General features: G+C 38.4%; 1 protein-coding gene across 1 annotated transcript; it reads right to left on the bottom strand.

Moving 5' to 3' along the window:
* Nucleotides 1-1,368: 1,368 nt before the first annotated feature.
* On the bottom strand, nt 1,369-19,690 carry LRRC66 (leucine rich repeat containing 66). The gene is made up of 5 exons (XM_072144946.1): nt 19,505-19,690; nt 15,721-16,150; nt 15,044-15,213; nt 9,897-10,239; nt 1,369-8,585 (listed from the first exon to the last, which is right to left on the bottom strand). Exons 2-5 carry the CDS (start codon nt 16,133-16,135, stop codon nt 1,369-1,371), a joined length of 8,145 nt encoding a protein of 2,714 aa, XP_072001047.1. The 5' UTR covers nt 16,136-16,150; nt 19,505-19,690.
* Between the last annotated feature and the right edge of the window lie 715 nt (nt 19,691-20,405).

Raw genomic sequence — 20,405 nt, 5'->3', positions numbered from 1 at the left:
GAAGGCAGATTCTAGAAGAAGCTGCAGGAGACTTTCACTTTGCAGAAGTACATGCACCCTCTGCATCTGTAGCTGAACCCGGTAAAGGCTGATGGAATAATGCAGTACATATTTATAACATATTTTGGTTATTACTTATTTAAAAAACTTTAATTGGAAAAAATCTCACTAAATCTCTAAATAAAGGTATAGATGCAATGTTGATGCTAAGCTCTATAAGGGAGCAGTGTAGGTTTATAGGGGTGAAAGTTGATGATCAATATATTTGAAAACATTCATACTTTACAGCATTTATACAAACCTGCCTAAAGCTTTTGCACAGTCCTGTAATCTCTGGCCATTGCAGGCTGGTAATATCTGGCCATTCAGCCTTAAGCAGCTATATCAGGCAGAAGCTGAATCCAATAGGTAACCAAAAAATATTCCCCCCCCCCCCCATCCCTATTTGTTCTCCTATATAACTAGAAATGCTCACCTCCTGATCTACAATGGGTACAGAATGTATTAAGACCCCTTTACCATCTTTAGAAGGATTAGAAGGAAATGGACTGCATGAGAGTTAAATGTGAGTGTCACAGAAAAGGGTCTGAATACTTATGACCATGTGATATTTCAGTTTGTCTTAAAGAAAAATATCTACATTTCATTTTTTATGTCAAGATGGGGGCAGATTTTAGATTAATGAGCAAAGAAAGAACTTTTTGGATCTTACCAATTGGCTGCAATGAAACAAAGAGTGAAAAATTTAAAAAGGCTATCTGGTTATAAAAAGTTACTTATGGCCGGGCTGGGGAGGGCTATTTAAAAATAATAAACATGTACTTACCTCCTCCTGTGCCGCTGATGTCTGGCGCTTTGGTCCGTTTGATCCATGCCCCTGTTTGTTTACAGGGGCACATAAGCCGCGCACAGGGAGCTTCCGGCCGGCTCCTCCCATCGTCCCTATCTCTCAGCATTGTAAGCGCTGGGAGAGGGTGTCGGATGGGAGTTTCCGGCCTGCAGGAAGCTCCCTGTGCACCTTTGTAAACAAACCGGACGTGGTAAGTACACGTTTATTATTTTTAAATAGCCCACCCCAGCCCGACCCTAAGTCAATATTTAAACCCGGATAACCCCTTTAAAGAGGTCTGAAAACTTTCCGTACCCACTGTATTTCATACAATGTCAAAAAGTTTAAAATAACTTTTTATTTCAACTGTGATTTATAGACCTTGTATTCCAGTGGTTCCTGGTAATCTGGTGGATGATTATAAGTATCACAGATTGATATTACAACATTATGTAGATTAATGTACAGCATATTATAATTTACAATATATTTACATATCCGAGAAGCTTTTATATTAAGAATATGGTATCTCCGTAATGCTAGACTGGTTCCTCTTTCATGGAGTCTGAAAATGCATCAAAAACCCTTCTCTTATTTGTATGGTAATTACCATGATGCTTTGGCGCAGATTGGTTCACCGTGGGCGAATCCACCTTTTGTATTATTACATCCCATTGAGGTGAAGAGTCCTCTTTATAACCTGCATCTGTGCTAGTTTCACCAAAATCTGGTAATAAATAAGTTGTGTTCCCAGATGTTTGAGATTCATAACTGGGCACCGTCAAGGGTTCTTTTCTTGTAATAGTTCTTGTTGTCCATTCATGTTTGTTTAGGTCTAAGACAAGTTCTTGCTCAGGTTTTTGTGTAGTAAGGGCTTTACTGGCTGGAAGTAATGGTTCATCATTTGTATTGGTATTTAACCAATGTAGAACATCCTTAGTTTTATTCAATTCATATCCACCTTCGGCAAAGTCTTTAAGTCCTTCATCGCTTTTGGCTGTTATGTTTTGATGACCCTCTGAAACTTTATCTTTGTTAATCTTTCCTATGAGTCCTCCCTCCTTTACTTTGGCAGCATCTATGGTTTCGGGGTCATCGGATTGACTAAAGCTAAAGAATGAGCCATCATTTGAGGAGCTATCATGAAGGGTATCTGTGTAGTATTCAGAAATTGTATTATGTGACAGTCGATCTGATAGTAATGTTTTTGTGGGAATCTCTAAAGTATCAGTCAATGTAGAGTCTGGAACTACAATGCTAATAGGTTTCACTAGGGATATTACATGTTTGAGGTTTAGTCTGTGGCTTGTGCTGTCATTGCTTGCCGGACTTGCCTGCTTTAATGTAAAAGGAGCAGAACTTATTATATCACCCCTGTATGAGGGCCGACTTTTTTCATTCTCAGGAGACCTGCTGTAGGAAGCATTAGCTATTTCTGAACTAGAACTATTAGGGTCTTTAAAACTTGTTTTATGTATTTGTTTTGTAGGAATGTCTTTATAAAATCTCTGGTATTGATCATGGTGTTGTTGGTATGTCTCTGTATCTTCCAATTTATCTTTTGGTTTCTGCTCAGGACTTTTCATAGTCACTGTGGAAGAGGAATCTGGTGCTATGATATTAATGGGTTTTATGAGAGACATTGTATGTTTCAGGTTTACATTAGGGTTAGAATCTTCATCATAATTCCATGCTAACAATTTTGTAATCCCCTTACTGGGATCTGAATCCAGACCCATCTCATAAACAAATTGCTTTGGTTCATCTTCTCGATTGGTCTTGGGACTATGGAGTTTATCTAAATAAGGATCTTCAAATGTTGTATCCTGTAACTGGTTTCCCCTTTGATGTTCACGTACTTGGATATTATACTTTTCCTTAAAACGGCGTAATGCTTCAGTTACAGTGCTGTCTGGAGCTTTGATATTGATAGGTTTTACCAGAGAGATCATAGATTCAAGGTTAACTGTTGTGCTATCATTTTCTATGCTTGTCCATATAACGTTCTCAGAGTCCTTCCGATCACTCACATGTGACCTGTTATCATCTTCTCTATCTGAACCATCATCAGATGAAGTGCCATCATATAGGGTATCTTTATGTTTTATGGGTCTGGTAATAACTTCCACATGATATTGTTCATAATTTGGATATTGTGGTTGATTTTCAACTTTTTCATTCTCTTTCATATACTGATGATTATGTGGATAGTACATCTTAAGATCAGTTGTTGACTCTGAAGATACAATATTAATAGGTTTTACTAAAGACATGGCGTGTCTAAGGTTGAATGAAGGCCTAGTGACTTCCTTACTTGTCCATGTTTCTGGATTTTTTATAGGTACAAAAGGCATTACATTCCCTTTAACTGAACTGTGGTCGTCCTTTAAGTCATCATCCGATGAACTGCTGTCATACCATCTTTGTAAGGTATCTTCTGCTTTATATTCCGGCTTTCTTGGCAATTCACTTGGAACAAACTGCATTTGTGCAGGACTTTGCATTGTTTCACTTGATTTATAGTCTGGAATTATAAAACGAATAGGTTTAAAAAGAGACATGACATGTTTCAAGTTCAAAGTTGGGCTTATATCTTCTTTGGGTATCCATCGTATATCATCTAATATAGCTAAGTCACTACCAATACTTCCTTCATCTGAATCATGGTCCCCATTCTCCTTTGATTCATCTCCTGATGAGCTACTGTCATTTGGGAGTCCAGTGGGTGACAAAGAGTCTTGGGCTTCAGAGTATGTACTACCAGCTGGGAAAAACTCTTCTTCTAAAGGACTTCCAACTGTTTGATTCCTCAAATGGCCTGGAGCTACGATCGATATAGGCTTCAAGAGAGAAATAGCTTTTTGAAGATTTACCTTGGGGCTTTCAATTTCTTGTGTTGTCCATGGTATTTGGCCTGTTGGAAGTAAGTCATAGCTTGTGATACTTCCTTCATCTGAACTGTGATCCTCATCTTTTTCTGGTTCATCTTCTGATGAACTACTATCATAAAAAGTGTGCATTTCTTTATTATCATTCGGTAGTGCTGTGGATACTAAAACATCTCCAACATCATATGTACTACCAGCTGGGGAAAGCTCATCTTGTGAAGGACTTCCAACTAGGTCTTTTACTGAATGGTCTGGTGCAAGGATATTAATTGGTTTTAACAAAGACATGACTTTTTGAAGATTCACCCTGGGGCTTTCATTTCCTATCCATGATGATTGTTGTGTTATAGGTAAATCATAACTTTTGATGCTTCCTTCATCTGAGCTGTGATCCTCATCTTTTGAATCACTGTCTGATGAACTGCTATCATCTCCAGCTTCATTACTTGTATTACTAGCTGGGAAAAACTGTTCTTGTGAAGGACTTCCAGTTGGTTCCGATACTGAGTAGTCTGGAGCTAGGATATTGATTGGTTTTAACAAAGACATGACTTTCTGAAGATCCACCTTGTGGCTTTCTTCTCCTTTTCCTTTCCATGATGGCTGATGTGTTAAAAGCAAGCCAGGATTCGTTGTTATAGAATCCCTGTAGCCCTGATTTTCATTGTATGGTTTATTTGTTATATCTTCAATAGTGTGCTGTGGATACCTAGATGTACTGTCAGGGAAGAACTGTGTTTGTGAAGGTCTCTCTACCAGGTCGATCTTTGGAGATTCTGGGAACGTGATAATAACAGGTTTTATTAAAGACATTACATGCCTAAGGTTCACTGTAGGGCTAACTGTTTGAGGCTTTACCCAGGTTTCTTGTTTTGTTAGTACAGAAGTAATTATAGGTCCCTTACCTGAACCGTTATCCTCCACTGATTCATCATCGGAGGAACTACAACTATCAGAAGACATCTGTTTCCCTTCCATAGTATAAGTTGGTCTTGGGAATAGTACTGGTTCTGGAGCTATGATTTTAATTGGTTTAAGAAGAGAAATAATTTGCTGAAGGTTCACTGTCGGGCTAACTTTTTGATGTTTTGTAAGCAGTTCATTTGAACTGTAATCTTTATTTGCTTCATCATCTGAGGAACTGCTGTCAGTAGATATCTGCTTACTTTCCATGTCGTTTGTTTCATATTTTGAATTGGTTGACCAATTTTCATGTTCTAGTAATGGTATAAGAAGATTGTCTCTTTCCTCCAATCTGATTTCATTCTCAGGAGCTATGATGTTTATAGGTTTGAAAAGAGAAATGACTTGTTGAAGGTTCACAGTAGGTCTAGTATCAATGTTGCCTGGTAATGTTGCTTGGTTTTGTTGAGGCACTTGTGGAATCCACTTAACCTCATCATCTGAGTTGTCCTCATCAGTATTATTGTCTGAACTGCTGTCATTCAATGTTTTCTTTGCTTCTCCACCAGTTAAAGGGGAAGTACTAATTGTACTATCACTTCCATATTTATTAGGTGCCTTATATTTTGGTTCTCCAGATAGTTTTATATCTTGGTAATGACACAGATTTTCTGAATCTTCCATTCTGTGGTCTGGATACCTGGGTATACTACCTGGGAAAAACTGCATAGGTCTTTTAACTTGGTCAATCTTTGCAGAATCTGTAAATGTGACATTAATAGGTTTTATAAGAGACATTACATATTTAAGGTTCACTGTAGGGCTAGATATTTGTGGCCTTGCCCACGTTTCTTGTTTTGTCAGCACAACAGTCGGACTTATAGTTCCATCATCTGAATTGTCATCCTCCATTGATTCATTGTCTGATGAACTGCTACTATCAGGAGACACCTGTTTATCTTCCATGCTATAAGCTGGTCTTGTGGATAGTACAGGTTCTGGAGCTATGATGTTAATTGGTTTAATGAGAGAAATAATTTGTTGAAGGTTTATTGTAGGGCTAACTTTTTGATGTTTTATAAGCACAAAAGGAGGTTTTATATTTACTTCATCTGAACTGTAATCCTTCTTTGATTCATCGTCTGACGAGCTGCTGTTAGAAGACATCTGCTTACTTTCCAAATCATTTGTTGGTCTTGATGATATAAAACTAGTTTCATATTTTGGATTGGGGGACCAATTTTCAGGTTCCGGTAATGGTTTAAGAAGACTGTCTCTTTCTTCCAATCTGATTTCATACTCTGGAGCTATTATTTTTATAGGTTTGAGAAAAGAAATAACTTGTTGAAGGTTCACGGTAGGTCTAGTATCAATGTTGGTTATGAATGATGCTTGGTGATTTTGAGGCATCTGTGGAATCCCCTTAACATCATCATCTGAGCTGTCCTCATCGGTAAGATCTGATGAACTGCTTTCATACAACATATTCTTTGCTTCTCCACCAGTTACAGGGGCAATAGTAATTATATCATCTTCCATTCTGTGGTCTGGATATCTGGGTATACTACCTGGGAAAAATAGTGTTTGTGAAGGTCTTGTAACTTCTTCAGTCTTTGAAGAATCTTGAAATGTGACATTAATAGGTTTTATAAGAGACATTACATATTTAAGGTTCACTGTAGGGCTAGCTGTTTGTGGCTTTGCCCAAGTTTCTTGTTTCGTAGGCACAACAGTAGGAATGATAGTTCCCTCATCTGAACCATGATTGTCCACTGATTCATCGTCTGAGGAACTACTACTGCTATCAGAGGACATTTGTTTTCCTTCCATACTATAAGTTGGTCTTGTGGATGGTACAGGTTCTTGAGCTACAATGTTAATTGGTTTAAGAAGAGAAATAATTTGTTGAAGGTTCACTGTAGGGCTTGTGGCTTTGTTGTTTGTCCATGATGGTATCTGTGTTGGAGGTAAGCCAGAATTAAGCTGACGGTCCTCATCGGAACTGTCATTGTAATCAAATTCTGACCCTTCATCTGATGAGCAGCTGTCATTTATCTTTTTGTACGGTTCCTTTTCTGATTCTAGATCATCTATACTTTTGCGCTCTGGATATCTAGATACATTGGTTGGTAAGAACTCCATTTCTGAAGGTCTCTTTACTTGTTCAATAACTGTGGGTTCAGCAATTGTGATACTAATAGGTTTAAAAAGAGACATTACATGTTGCAGGTTCACTGTGGGAGTAGTGGTTTCCTTTCTTTCCCATGGTCTCTTTGTGATAACAAGAGATGGGAACATACTCCCTTTACCCAAACTGTGATCCTCTCCATTCTCCTTTGATTCATCCTCTGATGAACTACTGTCAGAAAATGTCTTTTGGCTTTCTAATGTTGGTCTAATGAATGAATATTTAGGCTCTTGGTAATGATATTGAGGAATATGTTCTTCTTCTGTTGATGATTCAGCAATGATTTTAATAGGTTTGAGAAGAGAAATAAGTTGTCGAAGGTTCACTGTAGGGTTAGCATCATCTTTGGTTTTTCTTGATGCTCTCTTTGTCGGCAGCAAATCAGGTTTCAATGTAACCCCCTCATCTGAACTGTAATCAAAATCAATGGACCCATCATCTGATGAACTGCTGTGATAACTCGCCTTACTTTGTGATTCATCTAATGATGTCTTAAGTTGATTTTCTGGAACTCTAGACAATATGATGTCTTCATTATTAATATTTTCATTCCTGGATTTGAAAGATCTTGGCAAAGGAATTGGAAATATTTGCTTCTGTGTAGGACTCTTTACTATGTCATACTCTGTAAACTGTGGAACAGTTATATTAATAGGTTGTAATAGAGATATTGCATGTTTTAGATTGACTTTAGGGCTGTCATGGTCTCTATTTGCTCTTGTATTGATTATAGCATCCTCTTCTGAGCTGTCATCTTCAACTAACCTATTGGACCCGTTATTGGCTGATTCTACTTGCTGTGTAGAAACATCATTTATTACAATGTCTTCGTCAGAAAGAAGATCCTCTGCATCCCAAAACTCTGATCCATCAGAAGACGTTTCTGAAAAACTCCCCCTATTTTTCTCAGGGATGACCACATTTGAATAATCTTGTTCGTTTTTCGTTCCAGAGACACTAATGCTTTGATCATGGTCATCAGTACTTCCCATTTCAGTTATTGGTACTATATTAATAGGCTTAAGCAATGCAATTGCATGTTTAAGGTTTATTTTAGGACTATCCTTTTCATCGCTTGCCCATGTTACTCTCTTTGTATTGGGCAAGTGTGAAGTCTCTGGAATAGGAGAATCAGCCTCAACTGCATCATAAATGTTGCTTCTCTCTTGAAGTTCAATATGTGTAGGGGCTTGCTCATCATTATAGTAGATTTCTCTTTCATTATATGTGACATTAACATATTCAGTGTTGGATTCTTCATAGCCCATATCACTTTCAGAAGAGTTGTCCTTAGTGACATGGACTGGCAAACTACTCCCCAGTCTATTTGAGGAATTCCTTGTTGATATGTTTTCCTCAGAAAAAGCTTCATTGTCATACACCTCATCAGAGGTATTTTTCTCTGAGTTGGGTTTGCATATCCTTCTCAATAACTTTTCCAGGCACGGTCGAAGGAAGACACCCAGTAAAAACGCACATACAAAAGTGACGACTACGGAGAGGGAAACTGCTAGAGCAAGCTCTTGATCCGTTCGTACTCTGGTATTAAGCTGTTGCACATCACGTGGCTTCCTTATTAAAGGCTTCTCTATATCTGCCTGGAAATGTACCTGGTACACAACCCTTTCCATGTCCGCAATGCAGATATAAAGTCCCTCACGAAAACGGCCATGCTCTGATAGTATGAAGTTGTTCATTTTGTCGATGTAATGGTTTGCTATTGAGGGTTCTCCTGGTATGACACCTTGTGGAGTCCACCAAAATGTTTTCTTGTTCCCTGTAAAACAAAAATTCTTGAATTAAATCTACATCACATATTTTCTGTGAAATATGTAACCAGGACTGTAGTAAGATATATTTCCTCTTCTCAATAATCTTTGCAATAAGTTGCTTAAAAATCATTAAAAGGGTGGTACGGTGAGGAAAGCCCCAATACATAATCCAAATTGGGACACAAGGAAATCATGGAGTGGACCCCCTATAGGGGATCCCCCTCTCCAAGCCAGGACTAAGAGCTATATGATGGCTTCCATACTGGCTGAATCAGGGCTTATTACAAGGGTGGGCATAACCTACTGTTATCAACATTCCTGGCCGGTGGAAGTTTCTTCTGATACAATGAAAGGTTTTCTAATGGCACTCTGAACCAAGATCCAGGACAATCACCAGGTGACTCATTTTATGTTCCTTAAGCTGGATTCACATTGTGTTTTTAGCCCTCTATTTCAAGGAAATATTGGTAGGATATCAAATGTATCCTTACAAAGGCGGGCTGAAATGCATCCTACTGTATGTTCATATAGAAGGATATGTCCTCCAATTCGACTTCCCCCACTGAAAGCTGTTGGATGAGTGAATATAAGCATCAGGAAGTTATTGGCTTCTTCCAATATTCATAACGGTCCTTATATGGGCAGTAACATCACTGGGGTCCTCCCAGAGTGTACTCTCAGCAGAGGCCAGAGATGGATGCCAAACAGATGCCCACCCCTATAGGTTGTTATGGCCTCCTTTATTTTGGGCAGACTGCACATATAAGAGCAGTCAGAGGCAAAAAGCATGCCTCCGCCTGACAGTGAATGGACAAATTTAGTGTATAAGCTGAGAGCTTTCCTGGTGTACACTAAATGTGTAAAAAAAAACATGATTTTATCCCAGCCTTATTTGGGAGATTTTTTTTTAATTATGCTAACAAGCCTGAAAGCTCCTGTGTTTGTTAACAGAGCCCCTTGGTACTGAAGCTTCAAATACTTTTGCACTGTCCTGACCCTTCCCCCTCAGCATTTCCTTCCTCCATGTGTCTGATGTAACCTCACACAGTGTGAGGGGGATTGCTCCTTCCACAATGAAACAGCATATGAAGTTGATTTTAGAAGGAGGCCATGGATAACAAATATAATAAGATTACCACAGTCACAGTGCCTGGATCTATGAGTAATGTCCCTGTTTTATAATGCTGGATTTTTAATGGTAAATTTCCTTTAAATTCTGTACCTTTGTGTATTGTTATACTATATAATATCAATGCAGAAGACTTAGGCATGCAATTTTTTTCATTATAAATGGTAATATTTAAATAAATACTTACCACTTATGTCTTTGATGTCACAGGGCAAATATGTATCTTCCCTTTTGTTAACTACAATATTTCTAGCATTGATATATTTGTGCATAGGGGATTCACATGATCCATTAATGTGGTCTATGGAAAGCAGAGGACGTCCTGCTCTGGGGAGAGGTGACTTGCATGTAACGTTCCACTCTTTCTTCATATCCACTGGCAGAGAAGTAAGTAAATGCTTCAAAGGCAGAATCCTACAGTCACAAGCCCAGGGATTGTATGATAAATTGATGTTGGCCCTCAAGACATGATTGTACAGGAAGACCAGAGGAGAAATACTGACCAATGCATTGTTGCTGAGTCTTAAAACCTGAAAAATACAAATACATTCTATAGTAAGGATATTTAAATGCATATTTAACTCTATTTATTTCACAATTCATCAGATTTTATATCAGCATACAACCAATCAGGTTGTTGTAGTAGTAGGAGATATTAGGAGCTAGTGCCGGGCCTGTTTCCATAGTAAAAAGGTATCATCTATTGGTTTAAGGGGAACCTGTCACATGTAGCAATTTTAACACTGATCCCTAAGATTCTTCATAAAAAGAAGTTTAAAAATGCACCTGGCTACTTGAGTCATGTGGGTGTCATGTGTCTTTATCTATCCACGAGTCATATTGTCATGCAGTAAGACTCTCTCAGTGCGGCCTCATCCCCCTCCCTTCTGACTACGTCATTGTACCTTTTCAAGGAAATCACCATGTAGTCTACCGTAGTCTTGTTCCGAAAGGTTTAGTGAATGGTATAGAGGAGTCACGTCTTAACTGTCTCACTGCCCATGCGCAGTTTCCCTCAGCCAGTCACTAGGCCGTGATCGAGGTACACCGTTGGTCAAAATCTTTTAGTACTTAATGTGGCCACCCCACACCCATCCTATCAGACTTTGAAGGCGTTACTGTCATTTGAGATACTTTTTAATATTGTGTGAGAGGGTATTGTTGTGTGGACTTATTTAATAGACTTTATTAACCCCTTAAAGACTAAGCTACTTTACAGATTTCTTTGCTCTAAATGGTTCTAAATTTGGAACACTTTAACATATCCAGGTGATTTTGAGATTGGTTTCTCATCACACATTGTACTTCAAATGAGTTTAAAATTATGGATGATATCTTTTGCGTTTAGTTATGAAAAAAATGAAAATTTGGCAAAAACTTAAATTCTCCATTTTCAAAGTTCTAAATTCTTTAACCCCTAGGCGCACCAGGACGTTATACTACGTCCCCGGGGCTAGATGCTTAGCGCACGGGGACGTTCTATAACGTCCTGCTTCTGGCACCGGCTCACGAACGGAGCCGGTACCAGAAGCAGCGGCTGTCAGCTGTCTAGTACAGCTGACAGCCTGCGCTAACACCCGCGATCGGAGCCGGCTCCGATCACGGGTGTTAACCCCTTACACACCGCGGTCAAACATGACCGCGGCGTGTAAGGGTGTTTGCGCTGTGGATCGGATCCCCCGTGCCGCTTACCGGGGGATCCGATCCACTTCTGGGCAGCTCCGAGGACTGGCATGTGCCCCGGAGCTGCCCGGTCTCCATGGCAGTCAGACCCCTTCCGGGTCTGACTGTAAACTGTCTGAGCATGCGCAAGCTTGCTCAGACAGTTTACACTGCTCTACAAATAAAAAATGGATTTTGGAGAGCAGTGTATTGATCTTAAACCAGTGATCAGAGCATCACTGGTTCAAGTTCAAGTATGTATAAGTAAAAATATGCAAAAACACTTAACACTACACATTATAATAAATAAAAAATAAATACATAAAAATATAAGCCCCTAATATGTCACTTTCCCATAAAAACACTTAATAAAGTATAAAAAACACAAAAACACAAAAAACCCTGCATATTTGGTATTGCCGCGTCCGTAACAATCTGTATAATAAAACAGAATTGTTACTGGACCCGCACGGTACACGCCGTAGAAAAAAAACGCAAAAACGTTCCGAAAAAAGATAATTTTTAATTAATACCCTATAAAAAAATGCTCTAAAAAGTAATTTAAAAAATGTTATGCACTCCAAAATAAGCCCACTAAAAAGAACAACTCTTCTCTCAAAAAATAAGCCCCTAACTAGATTTGTCAGCCGAAAAATAAAAAAGTTATGCATATGAAAAGATGATGATGCTAAAATGAACAAGATTTTCTCCAAATTGGTTTTTATTCAGTACAATTGAATAAAATACACAAAACCCCCACATATTTGGTATCCCTGCGTCCGTAACAGTCTGCATAATAAAGCAGAATCGTTATTAGATCCGCAAAGTTAACCCCGTAAAAAACAAAACAAAAAAAAGCTCCAGAAAAAAGATCATTTTCAATTAATACCCTATAAAAATGCTCTAAAAAGGGATTTAAAAAATGTTATGCACTCTAAAATAAGACCACTAAAAAGAAAAATCCTTCTCGCAAAAAATAAGCCCTTAAACAGATTTGTGAGGCGAAAAATAAAAAAATTATGCATATGAAAGACGGTGATGCTAAAAGTAACAACATTTTTGCCAAATTACTTTTTATGCACTAAAAATGGGAAAAAAATAAAAAATCTATATAAATGAGGTCTTTTTGTAATCGTGGCGACCCATAGAATAAAAATAATATACTATTTTTATGGTATGGTAAACAGCCAAAAAAAAAAACCCCATAAAAATCTTCCTGAAAAGTGATGATTTTCATTTCCTCCACCAACAAAGAGTTAATAAAATCTCACCAATTAGCCTATAGATTCCCCCAAATTACGTACCAGAAAAGTGCATCTCATGTGGCAATAGAAATAAGCCCCTATAGGTCCACATTAAAAAAAGAAAAAAATTATAGCCTGTACAATGTGACATAGCAAATCTGATCTGGATGGCGCCTCCTTCCTTTCTATGCCCGGCCGTGCGCCCATACAGCAGGTTACCACCACATATAGAGTATCCGTGTACTCGGGAGAGATTGGGTAACAAACTTTGTGGAGCCTTTATTCATTTAATCCATTGTAAATGTTTAATTTTCCACCCAAAATGAGTGTATTGTGAAAAAATATTACAATTTGCAGACTGCACCTCCATTTTGTTTTAACCCCTATAAAACACGTAAAGCGTTAACAAACTTCTTAAAAGTGGTTTTTCATACGTTGAGGTGTGTAGTTTCCACAATGGGGTATTTTACGAGTCCCACTATTATTTAGGCCTCTCAGTGTCAATTAGAAGTTGAGCAGGTCCATCTAAATACAGGTTTTGGTGATTTTACAAAAAATTTGAAAAATGATACCTAAATTCTGAGCCTCATAACATTCTAGTAAAATATGTGGAATCTTAAAAAACCATGCCAACATAAAGCAGACATTTGGGAAATGTAAGTTATGAATTTATTTGGGAGCTATGACTATCTGCATCAAAAGTAGAGAATTTAGAACGTTGAAAATAAAGAATTTTTCCAAATTTTTGCCAAATTTAGTTTTTTTTCATAACTAAACACAAAAGATATCATCCAAATTTTTAAACTAATTTGAAGTACAATGTGTCACGAGAAAACAATCTCAAAATCCCCTGGATATCTCATAGCGTTCCAAAACTATAACCACTCATAGTGACACAGGTCAGATTTGAAGAATGGGGCCGCGTCCTTAAGGCCAAAATAGGCTGTGTCCCCTAGGGGTTAATTGTCAAGCAGATAGTCAGACACCCAAATAACTTCATAACTAACTTTTCCCGAATGTAAGTTTTATGCTGGTATGGTTTTTTATGTATACTTTTATTTTTATAGGATGTTATGGGACTATTTTCACTTTTTTTTTTCATTTTTCACATTTTTATGAAAAACACCAAAATGTACATTTACCCCATTATAGAAATGACACCACTCAACGAATTAAAAAACAGCTTTTAGAAGTTAGTTTCACAGGGGTTAACAGCAAAATTTTTGTCACATGTATTTTAACATTACAGGAATTACAGGACTTTTTTTCAACCTTTTTAACCGTTTTATTTGGTCCCAGTGTGGGATTTGGACTTTGATCACATGTTCAGTGTAATATACTGCAATACTGATGTACTGCAGCATATTACATTAGTCAGACCATGCATTATGCTTTCAGCATGATCTTCATCGGACCCCAGGGTTGCCATGGAAATGATCGACACCTCTGGAGGGTGCTGATTGTCTGAGTGAGTACCCGGCAATGCTCTATAAAGGCATCTATAGGGTTAAACTGGTGGGATTACGAGTATTTAATAAATCACTAAAAGGATGTGTCTAATTACCATAAAACCAAAGATAATGGCTTCTGTAATGACACTCCCTCTGCAACCACTAAACTTGACTCATCTCATGTGAAAATGAGGGGAGAAGAGTCATATTTCCATGACTTTGGGGGATTTTTTTTATAGATAAATAGTTGAGATTTCACATAAGGGGGGAACCAGGGGGGATTCCAAAAAGGACATTTCTTACCCTACCTGAGAGTATTCATTTTAGTAGTCTAGAGGGGTAAATCCTTGTGACTGGTTACCCTTTAAAATTAAAACCTGATTTTAAGCATCTGATTTTTTCATAACGCATTTCCTTTAAAGTGCCCCTACACTTCACCAACTGTCTGAGAGTGCGAGTGTTTGCAATTTTGTGAGGGTAGTGTAAGCCCCAGTCAGACACCTCTGATCCCTATCTTCATGAGGTTCGGGCCTATTGAAGTTAAACATGTCTTATCCTTTTTAACCTAACATATGCCACTCAAACATTGGCAAATATCTAATACATAATAGATACCCCAGTCCCACCATAAAGAGTGGGGTTCACCAACCTTATTGTATGGCCTATATTGTCCCAGGCCACAACTTAGTTATGATGTACACAATGTCCAATAGGTGTCATTGGATTCATTATCATTTAGACTAACTATAAAATGAACACAGTTTTTTTTTCACTCTTCTGATTAGAATCATGTCAGGACCAGTGGATTCTTAAAGGATTTCTCTGGGATTGCATTATATTTTACTATTAAGTATAGGTTGTTTATTATTTCATGCCGCCTGAATAGTAAAATTAAAAATGTATCCCAGACAACTCCTTTAATTATAATATAATCATTATGGTCCAACCTATATAATCATTTTTATGAAATCAATCACCTGCAGTTTCCTTAAGTCTCTAAAAGCATCCGGATCTATTTGGTGAATTCTGTTGTCCCCTAGATCTAGGATCTGGAGCTGGGTGCAGCTGGCAAAGTCATCCCTCTGTATCCGTACAATATGGTTGGCAGATAAATCCAGAGTCTGCAAAGATCTCAGTTTTCCAAGGCCTAACATGGAACATGAGACAAAAATGTTAGTCATTATATAATATGTTTATTACACATTACATATTACATAAGGCACTATGGATATGAGGGCCATGATTGGCCAGATCACAGCCCCCATAGATGTCTATGGCATCAGGTCACAGTGCAGTTAGCACTCGGTGTCTCATCACGCTGCGACCAAGATGCTAGTCTTTCTATGGAAAGGGGATGGGTGAGGAGAGCTCAACCCTCCTCTCTCCTGCACCCGGCCACCTGCTCACACTGATTACGGCCCGGCGAGCACACATTCGTGTAATCCATTAACAGTACCACTTTACAACCTCTGGACGATTAAATACATTTAAGAATATGAAGTAGACAGAACTAAATAAAAATATATGAAATGCATATTCCGTATATTGTATAAATCCCTTTTAGGTGTTGAGTTCCCAAAGCTGGATAAAATGCCACGATAACAGGATCCTGCATTCCCAAAAGCACATTTACTATTAGGCTAGGTGCTCTTACCTTTTGGAACAAAGGTCAGTCCATTCCTGTCAATCACGAGGGTATGTAAAGAAGTCAAAATTTCATCTTGTCTCCCCCGCTCATTATTCATTGAAACCATGGAGATATAATTATTGCTAACATTTAACGTTTCCAAAGCCAAGAACTTGTAAAAAGCTGCCATATGCAATGATGATATCATGTTGTTACTCAAGTTGATGTGTTTTATAGTCTTCAGTAATCTTGGTGAACGGGGCCAAGAAGATAATTTTGTGCTTTCATGTCCAACATCATGTAGAACAGAGATTCCAGCTGAAGTACAACTCAGAGAATACATGTTGTCCCAGAGACACCCAGACGTCAGGTCATTTTCATGTCCTCTAAGAGATCCAGCAAGAAGAAATGAGGCCAAAACAAATATCCAGAAACTCCCCATGATACCTTAAGAGCGCTGAAACAAAACTAAAGATCAGTACTGTAATAATAAGTTCACAATAAAACATAACCCTGTAAGTAATATACAGTCTGTTCCAAGGTTAATGTATGATGATTATATGACTTGATAGTATGATTATGAGCTTTTTAATGTCTTGAAAAGTTTTATCCTTATACAGCCAATAATAATAATATGGTGGGTGATATTTGTACATCTTGAGTCGAATGCTAATAATGTCGAATGGTAAATTTGCCCCTTGCAAATTTGGGCATTCAACAATTTGTTGCCCTTTTTCAGATGGTTTTAAGGTTTATTATAACGATTGGTGTTATTTTCTACCCATAAACACAAATTGTATATGAGCTCGCCCTTTGTTCCATACTTTATTTTCCTTTAAAGTATTTAGTGCTTCTGTTTGCGTAGGAAGCAGCTTATAGATCTTTCTCTTCTTTATAAATGGGACGTGTGTGCCAACCTCTGAAAAAATATATTCTCTCTACATTAGAGGGCTATTTCATGAAACGTTCTCTTTAAGGCCATTATCATATACACGGGGAGAGTATTTTGTATGAGTATTTTTAAGCTTGAACCAGCTACTTAAAACTTAAAAATATTGGGCCCAAAACATGTATGTCATATATGTGCTGGACCCAATTCCAACCATGATATGTGACTTGAGGCCACATTTAGATACCTGTTAAAGTTCTGTACTGTCGCTGCAAACCTTGTATCAACTGCAAGTCAAAACTAAAGCCTAAACTTAAAGTGGTTTTCTAAGAATATGGAAAACTTCCAGGAGGCAATGTAAAAAGAAATGAATGCTATGGCATCAGGTTCCTGCATCAGTACAGTACCCGGCCAGGAGTTTTGGGCTGTCACAGGACCTACTTCATCCAATGATGAACCAGACCACTGGTTGTCACTTCCGTTTTCCAGGGGACTTTATTTCATGTGGTGTTCCCTGGTCTGAATAGGTCACCTATTGGCTGAAGCGGGTGTCGTGCCCCCTTGAAACTCCTGGCTTGACACAAGCCCAAAAAGCTGAACTACCGCAGCTTGGGTAATGGAAGCCGGAGCAGGGTCAGTATGTGTTCTATTTTTTTCACCCTGGCCCCCTGGTAGTTTTCCATATTCGTGAAAAACCATCGATAAAGATGTTTGAACTTTAAAGGTTAGGCATAACTTGAAGATACTGGGCACATAATGTCTACCAGGCCCCTACAGTATACAGGCGGTCCCCTACTTAAGAACACTCAACTTACATACGACCCCTAGTTACAAACGGACCTCTGGATATTGGTTATTTATTGTAGTTTAGCCCCAGTCTACAATAATCAGCTATAACAGTTATCACAGGTGTCTGTAATGAAGCTTTAGTGTTACTCCTGATTCTTATGACAACCAACATTTTTAAAATCCAATTGTCACAGTGACCAAAAAAGTTCTGGCTGGGATTACAATGATAAAATATACAGTTCTGACTTCCATACAAATTTAACTTAAGAGCAAACCTACAGACCCTATCTTGTATGTAACCAGGGGACTGCCTGTAATGCATTGATTATAGTACTGGTCTTTTCCTACGGAGATAAGCTGACTTATAAGCCCTCTGCCCCTGACCCTCCATGGATCTTTTAATACAGATATTACAGCCATGGGAATGTGACATAGGATTTTTGTAATTGTGCATTTTACAGCTCATTCATGAATCATGAGGATGTCCCTGAAAAGAATTGATTACTCAGAATAGTCCTGCAATATAAAGTTAGTGTTATCTGCTAAGCTGTTATGTACAGCATAGTTTCCCTATGAGCAGCAGCTAGGGTGGAGTTGGGCAGGGCTAGGTGCTATGCTGGCAGCTGGGCAGGTATGGATGACATATTTTCCAAAAGTTACAAGCTCATATACATACAGTTACAAGCTCATATACATGACTACAGCTTATGTTGAGGTTACACACAGACGTTCTTTAGCAACAAAAAAAAAATTGCAGTGATCTCCCTATCCATATGAATCCATTTGGAAGATCTCTTCAGAATCACTGGACAAGTTATTTTTCTCTTTGCGAAAGTGAACTGATTTCTAGAGAATAAATGCTTGTCCAACTGCTACTAAATTTACATGAGATTTGGATGTTACTCTATGGAGGGTATATTGCGTTTCAGCATGCAGCACATTAAAAAAAAACAGTTCAATGTCCAAAGACTTCAGCAACACACACTTTACTGCAGCAATGTGAAGCGATTCTCACTTTAGTCTCCTACCGACAGCCATTGTGCTACTCACAGTCTTGGTGTAGCCCCAGCCTTAAACTCCTATATACAGGGGGGAAGGAATGTATTCAGACTCCTTTACATTTTTTTCACACTTTGTTTCATTGCAGCCAATTGGTAAGATCAAAAAAGTTTTTTTTGCTCATAAATGTACACTCTGCACCCATGCGAATTTCATACATTTTGCATACTGTATGAAGCTTTTATATGTCTTGCACTGAGGAGAAGTTGGTAGAAGTCATCCCTCTATCACTGGAGGGCTGCAGTGATAGGTGACTTTGTGGCACTTTTTCCCATCTACCTACTGCATCTCTAGAGCTTAGTCACAGTGATCTTGGGGTCTTCCTTACCTCTCTCACCAAGACTCTTCTCCCATGGTTGCTTAGTTTGGCTGGATGGCCAAGTCAAGGAAGAGTTGTGGTCATCCCAAACTTTTTCCATTTAAGTATTATGGAGGCCACTGTGCTCTTAGGAACTTTAAGTGCTACAGAAATTATTTTGTAACCTTGACTAGATCTGAGCTTAGCCACAATTCAGTCCCTGAGCTCCTTGGGCAGTTCCTTAGACCCCATGATTCTTACGTGCTGACTGTGAGTTTTGAGGTCTTATATAGACAGGTCTGTGCCTGGAATCAAATCCATTCAGTTTAATTAAATACAACTGGACTCCAGTGAAGGACTAGAACCATCTCAAGAAGGAAATGGGCAGCAGGTGAACTAAATATGACCTATAACCACGTGATATTGCATTTCTTTTTTTTTCTGTCAATATGGGGAGCAGTGTACATTAATGATAAAAAAAAATAACTTTTTGATCTTACCAACTGGCTGCAATGAAACAAAGATTGAAAAATTTAAAGGGGTCTCAATAGTTTCTGTATCCATTGTATATAGATACAACGGCACCATGTGATCACCACTACTCCCAGCAAGTGGTTCCAGTCCAATACTGGTGTCACATAGTTAAACTATTAGTATTAGTTTTTGTAAACCTCTGTCTTCAGAGCATTGTTTATAGAAATAATTGGTATAAAAGTATAATATACATATCATTCGTAATAAATATCTATATCCAAGTAAACTATACATAGAAATACCTGGACGTCACAGTCTTCTTCCGAATCATGTACTAGAAGCCAGAGACTACCACTGCCGATTCCATCGTATGTTTCCTAATATCTAGAAGATCTAAAGATTCTGTGAAATCCTGGGTTTCCCAATGTGTTCAGATAGGCTGACAGTGGATCATGGAGAATTACAAGTTCTGTCCTGGTATTGTCAGTCTCCAGAATGTCTACTGGGTGCACACACTTTCCTTCTCTTCCTGTATGTTTTATTACTGGGCAAAGTCTACATCAATAATTACAGGGAATTTACATATCTAATGTGCAATCAATCACATAGTTTCAGCTAATAAAGTCTTGGACTAGGAGAGAATATTTTGCAGATGTACAAGAAGGTTTAGGTTAAAAATCTCCAATATACAATACATACACAGAGGTATTATTCTTAGTCTCAGTGCAATATCTATAAGACCTCATGCAGGTGACTGTGGCTGTGAGCTGGCCACAAAAACGGCAACTAGCTCACGGCTGCCATAGGGGTGCACTGTGCGGCGAGCCATGTTGTTGCACCGCGATAGTAGGGCAGATTCTATTCCGGTGCGTTTTTGCTGCCACTCAGCTCCCTATTGGGGAGCAGTGATGAGCAGCGATCACCCCCTCTCTCCTCCATGCAGCCAGTTTGCAGACAGTTTGTTGCACACGTTTGTGTATGAGGCCTAAGGCTGATGACCTAAGGGATAACCGAAAAGGTGTCACAAAAGTAGCATCAGGCATGTAGGTAAATTTGTCAAATTTTGTCTAGTTTAAGAAGGTTTGCACATCAGACGTGATCTAGTTGGCAATGACAGTGAAGACAACTTGGAACTCTTGGAGACAAAGTAGCATCTATTATTGATGCCAAATCTATTAAAAGTGGAAGATAGAATGAGCCACC

This window comes from Engystomops pustulosus, chromosome 1, assembly GCF_040894005.1.
Source record: "Engystomops pustulosus chromosome 1, aEngPut4.maternal, whole genome shotgun sequence".
NCBI lineage: Eukaryota > Metazoa > Chordata > Amphibia > Anura > Leptodactylidae > Engystomops > Engystomops pustulosus.
This window is presented reverse-complemented; position numbering and strand designations above follow the sequence as displayed.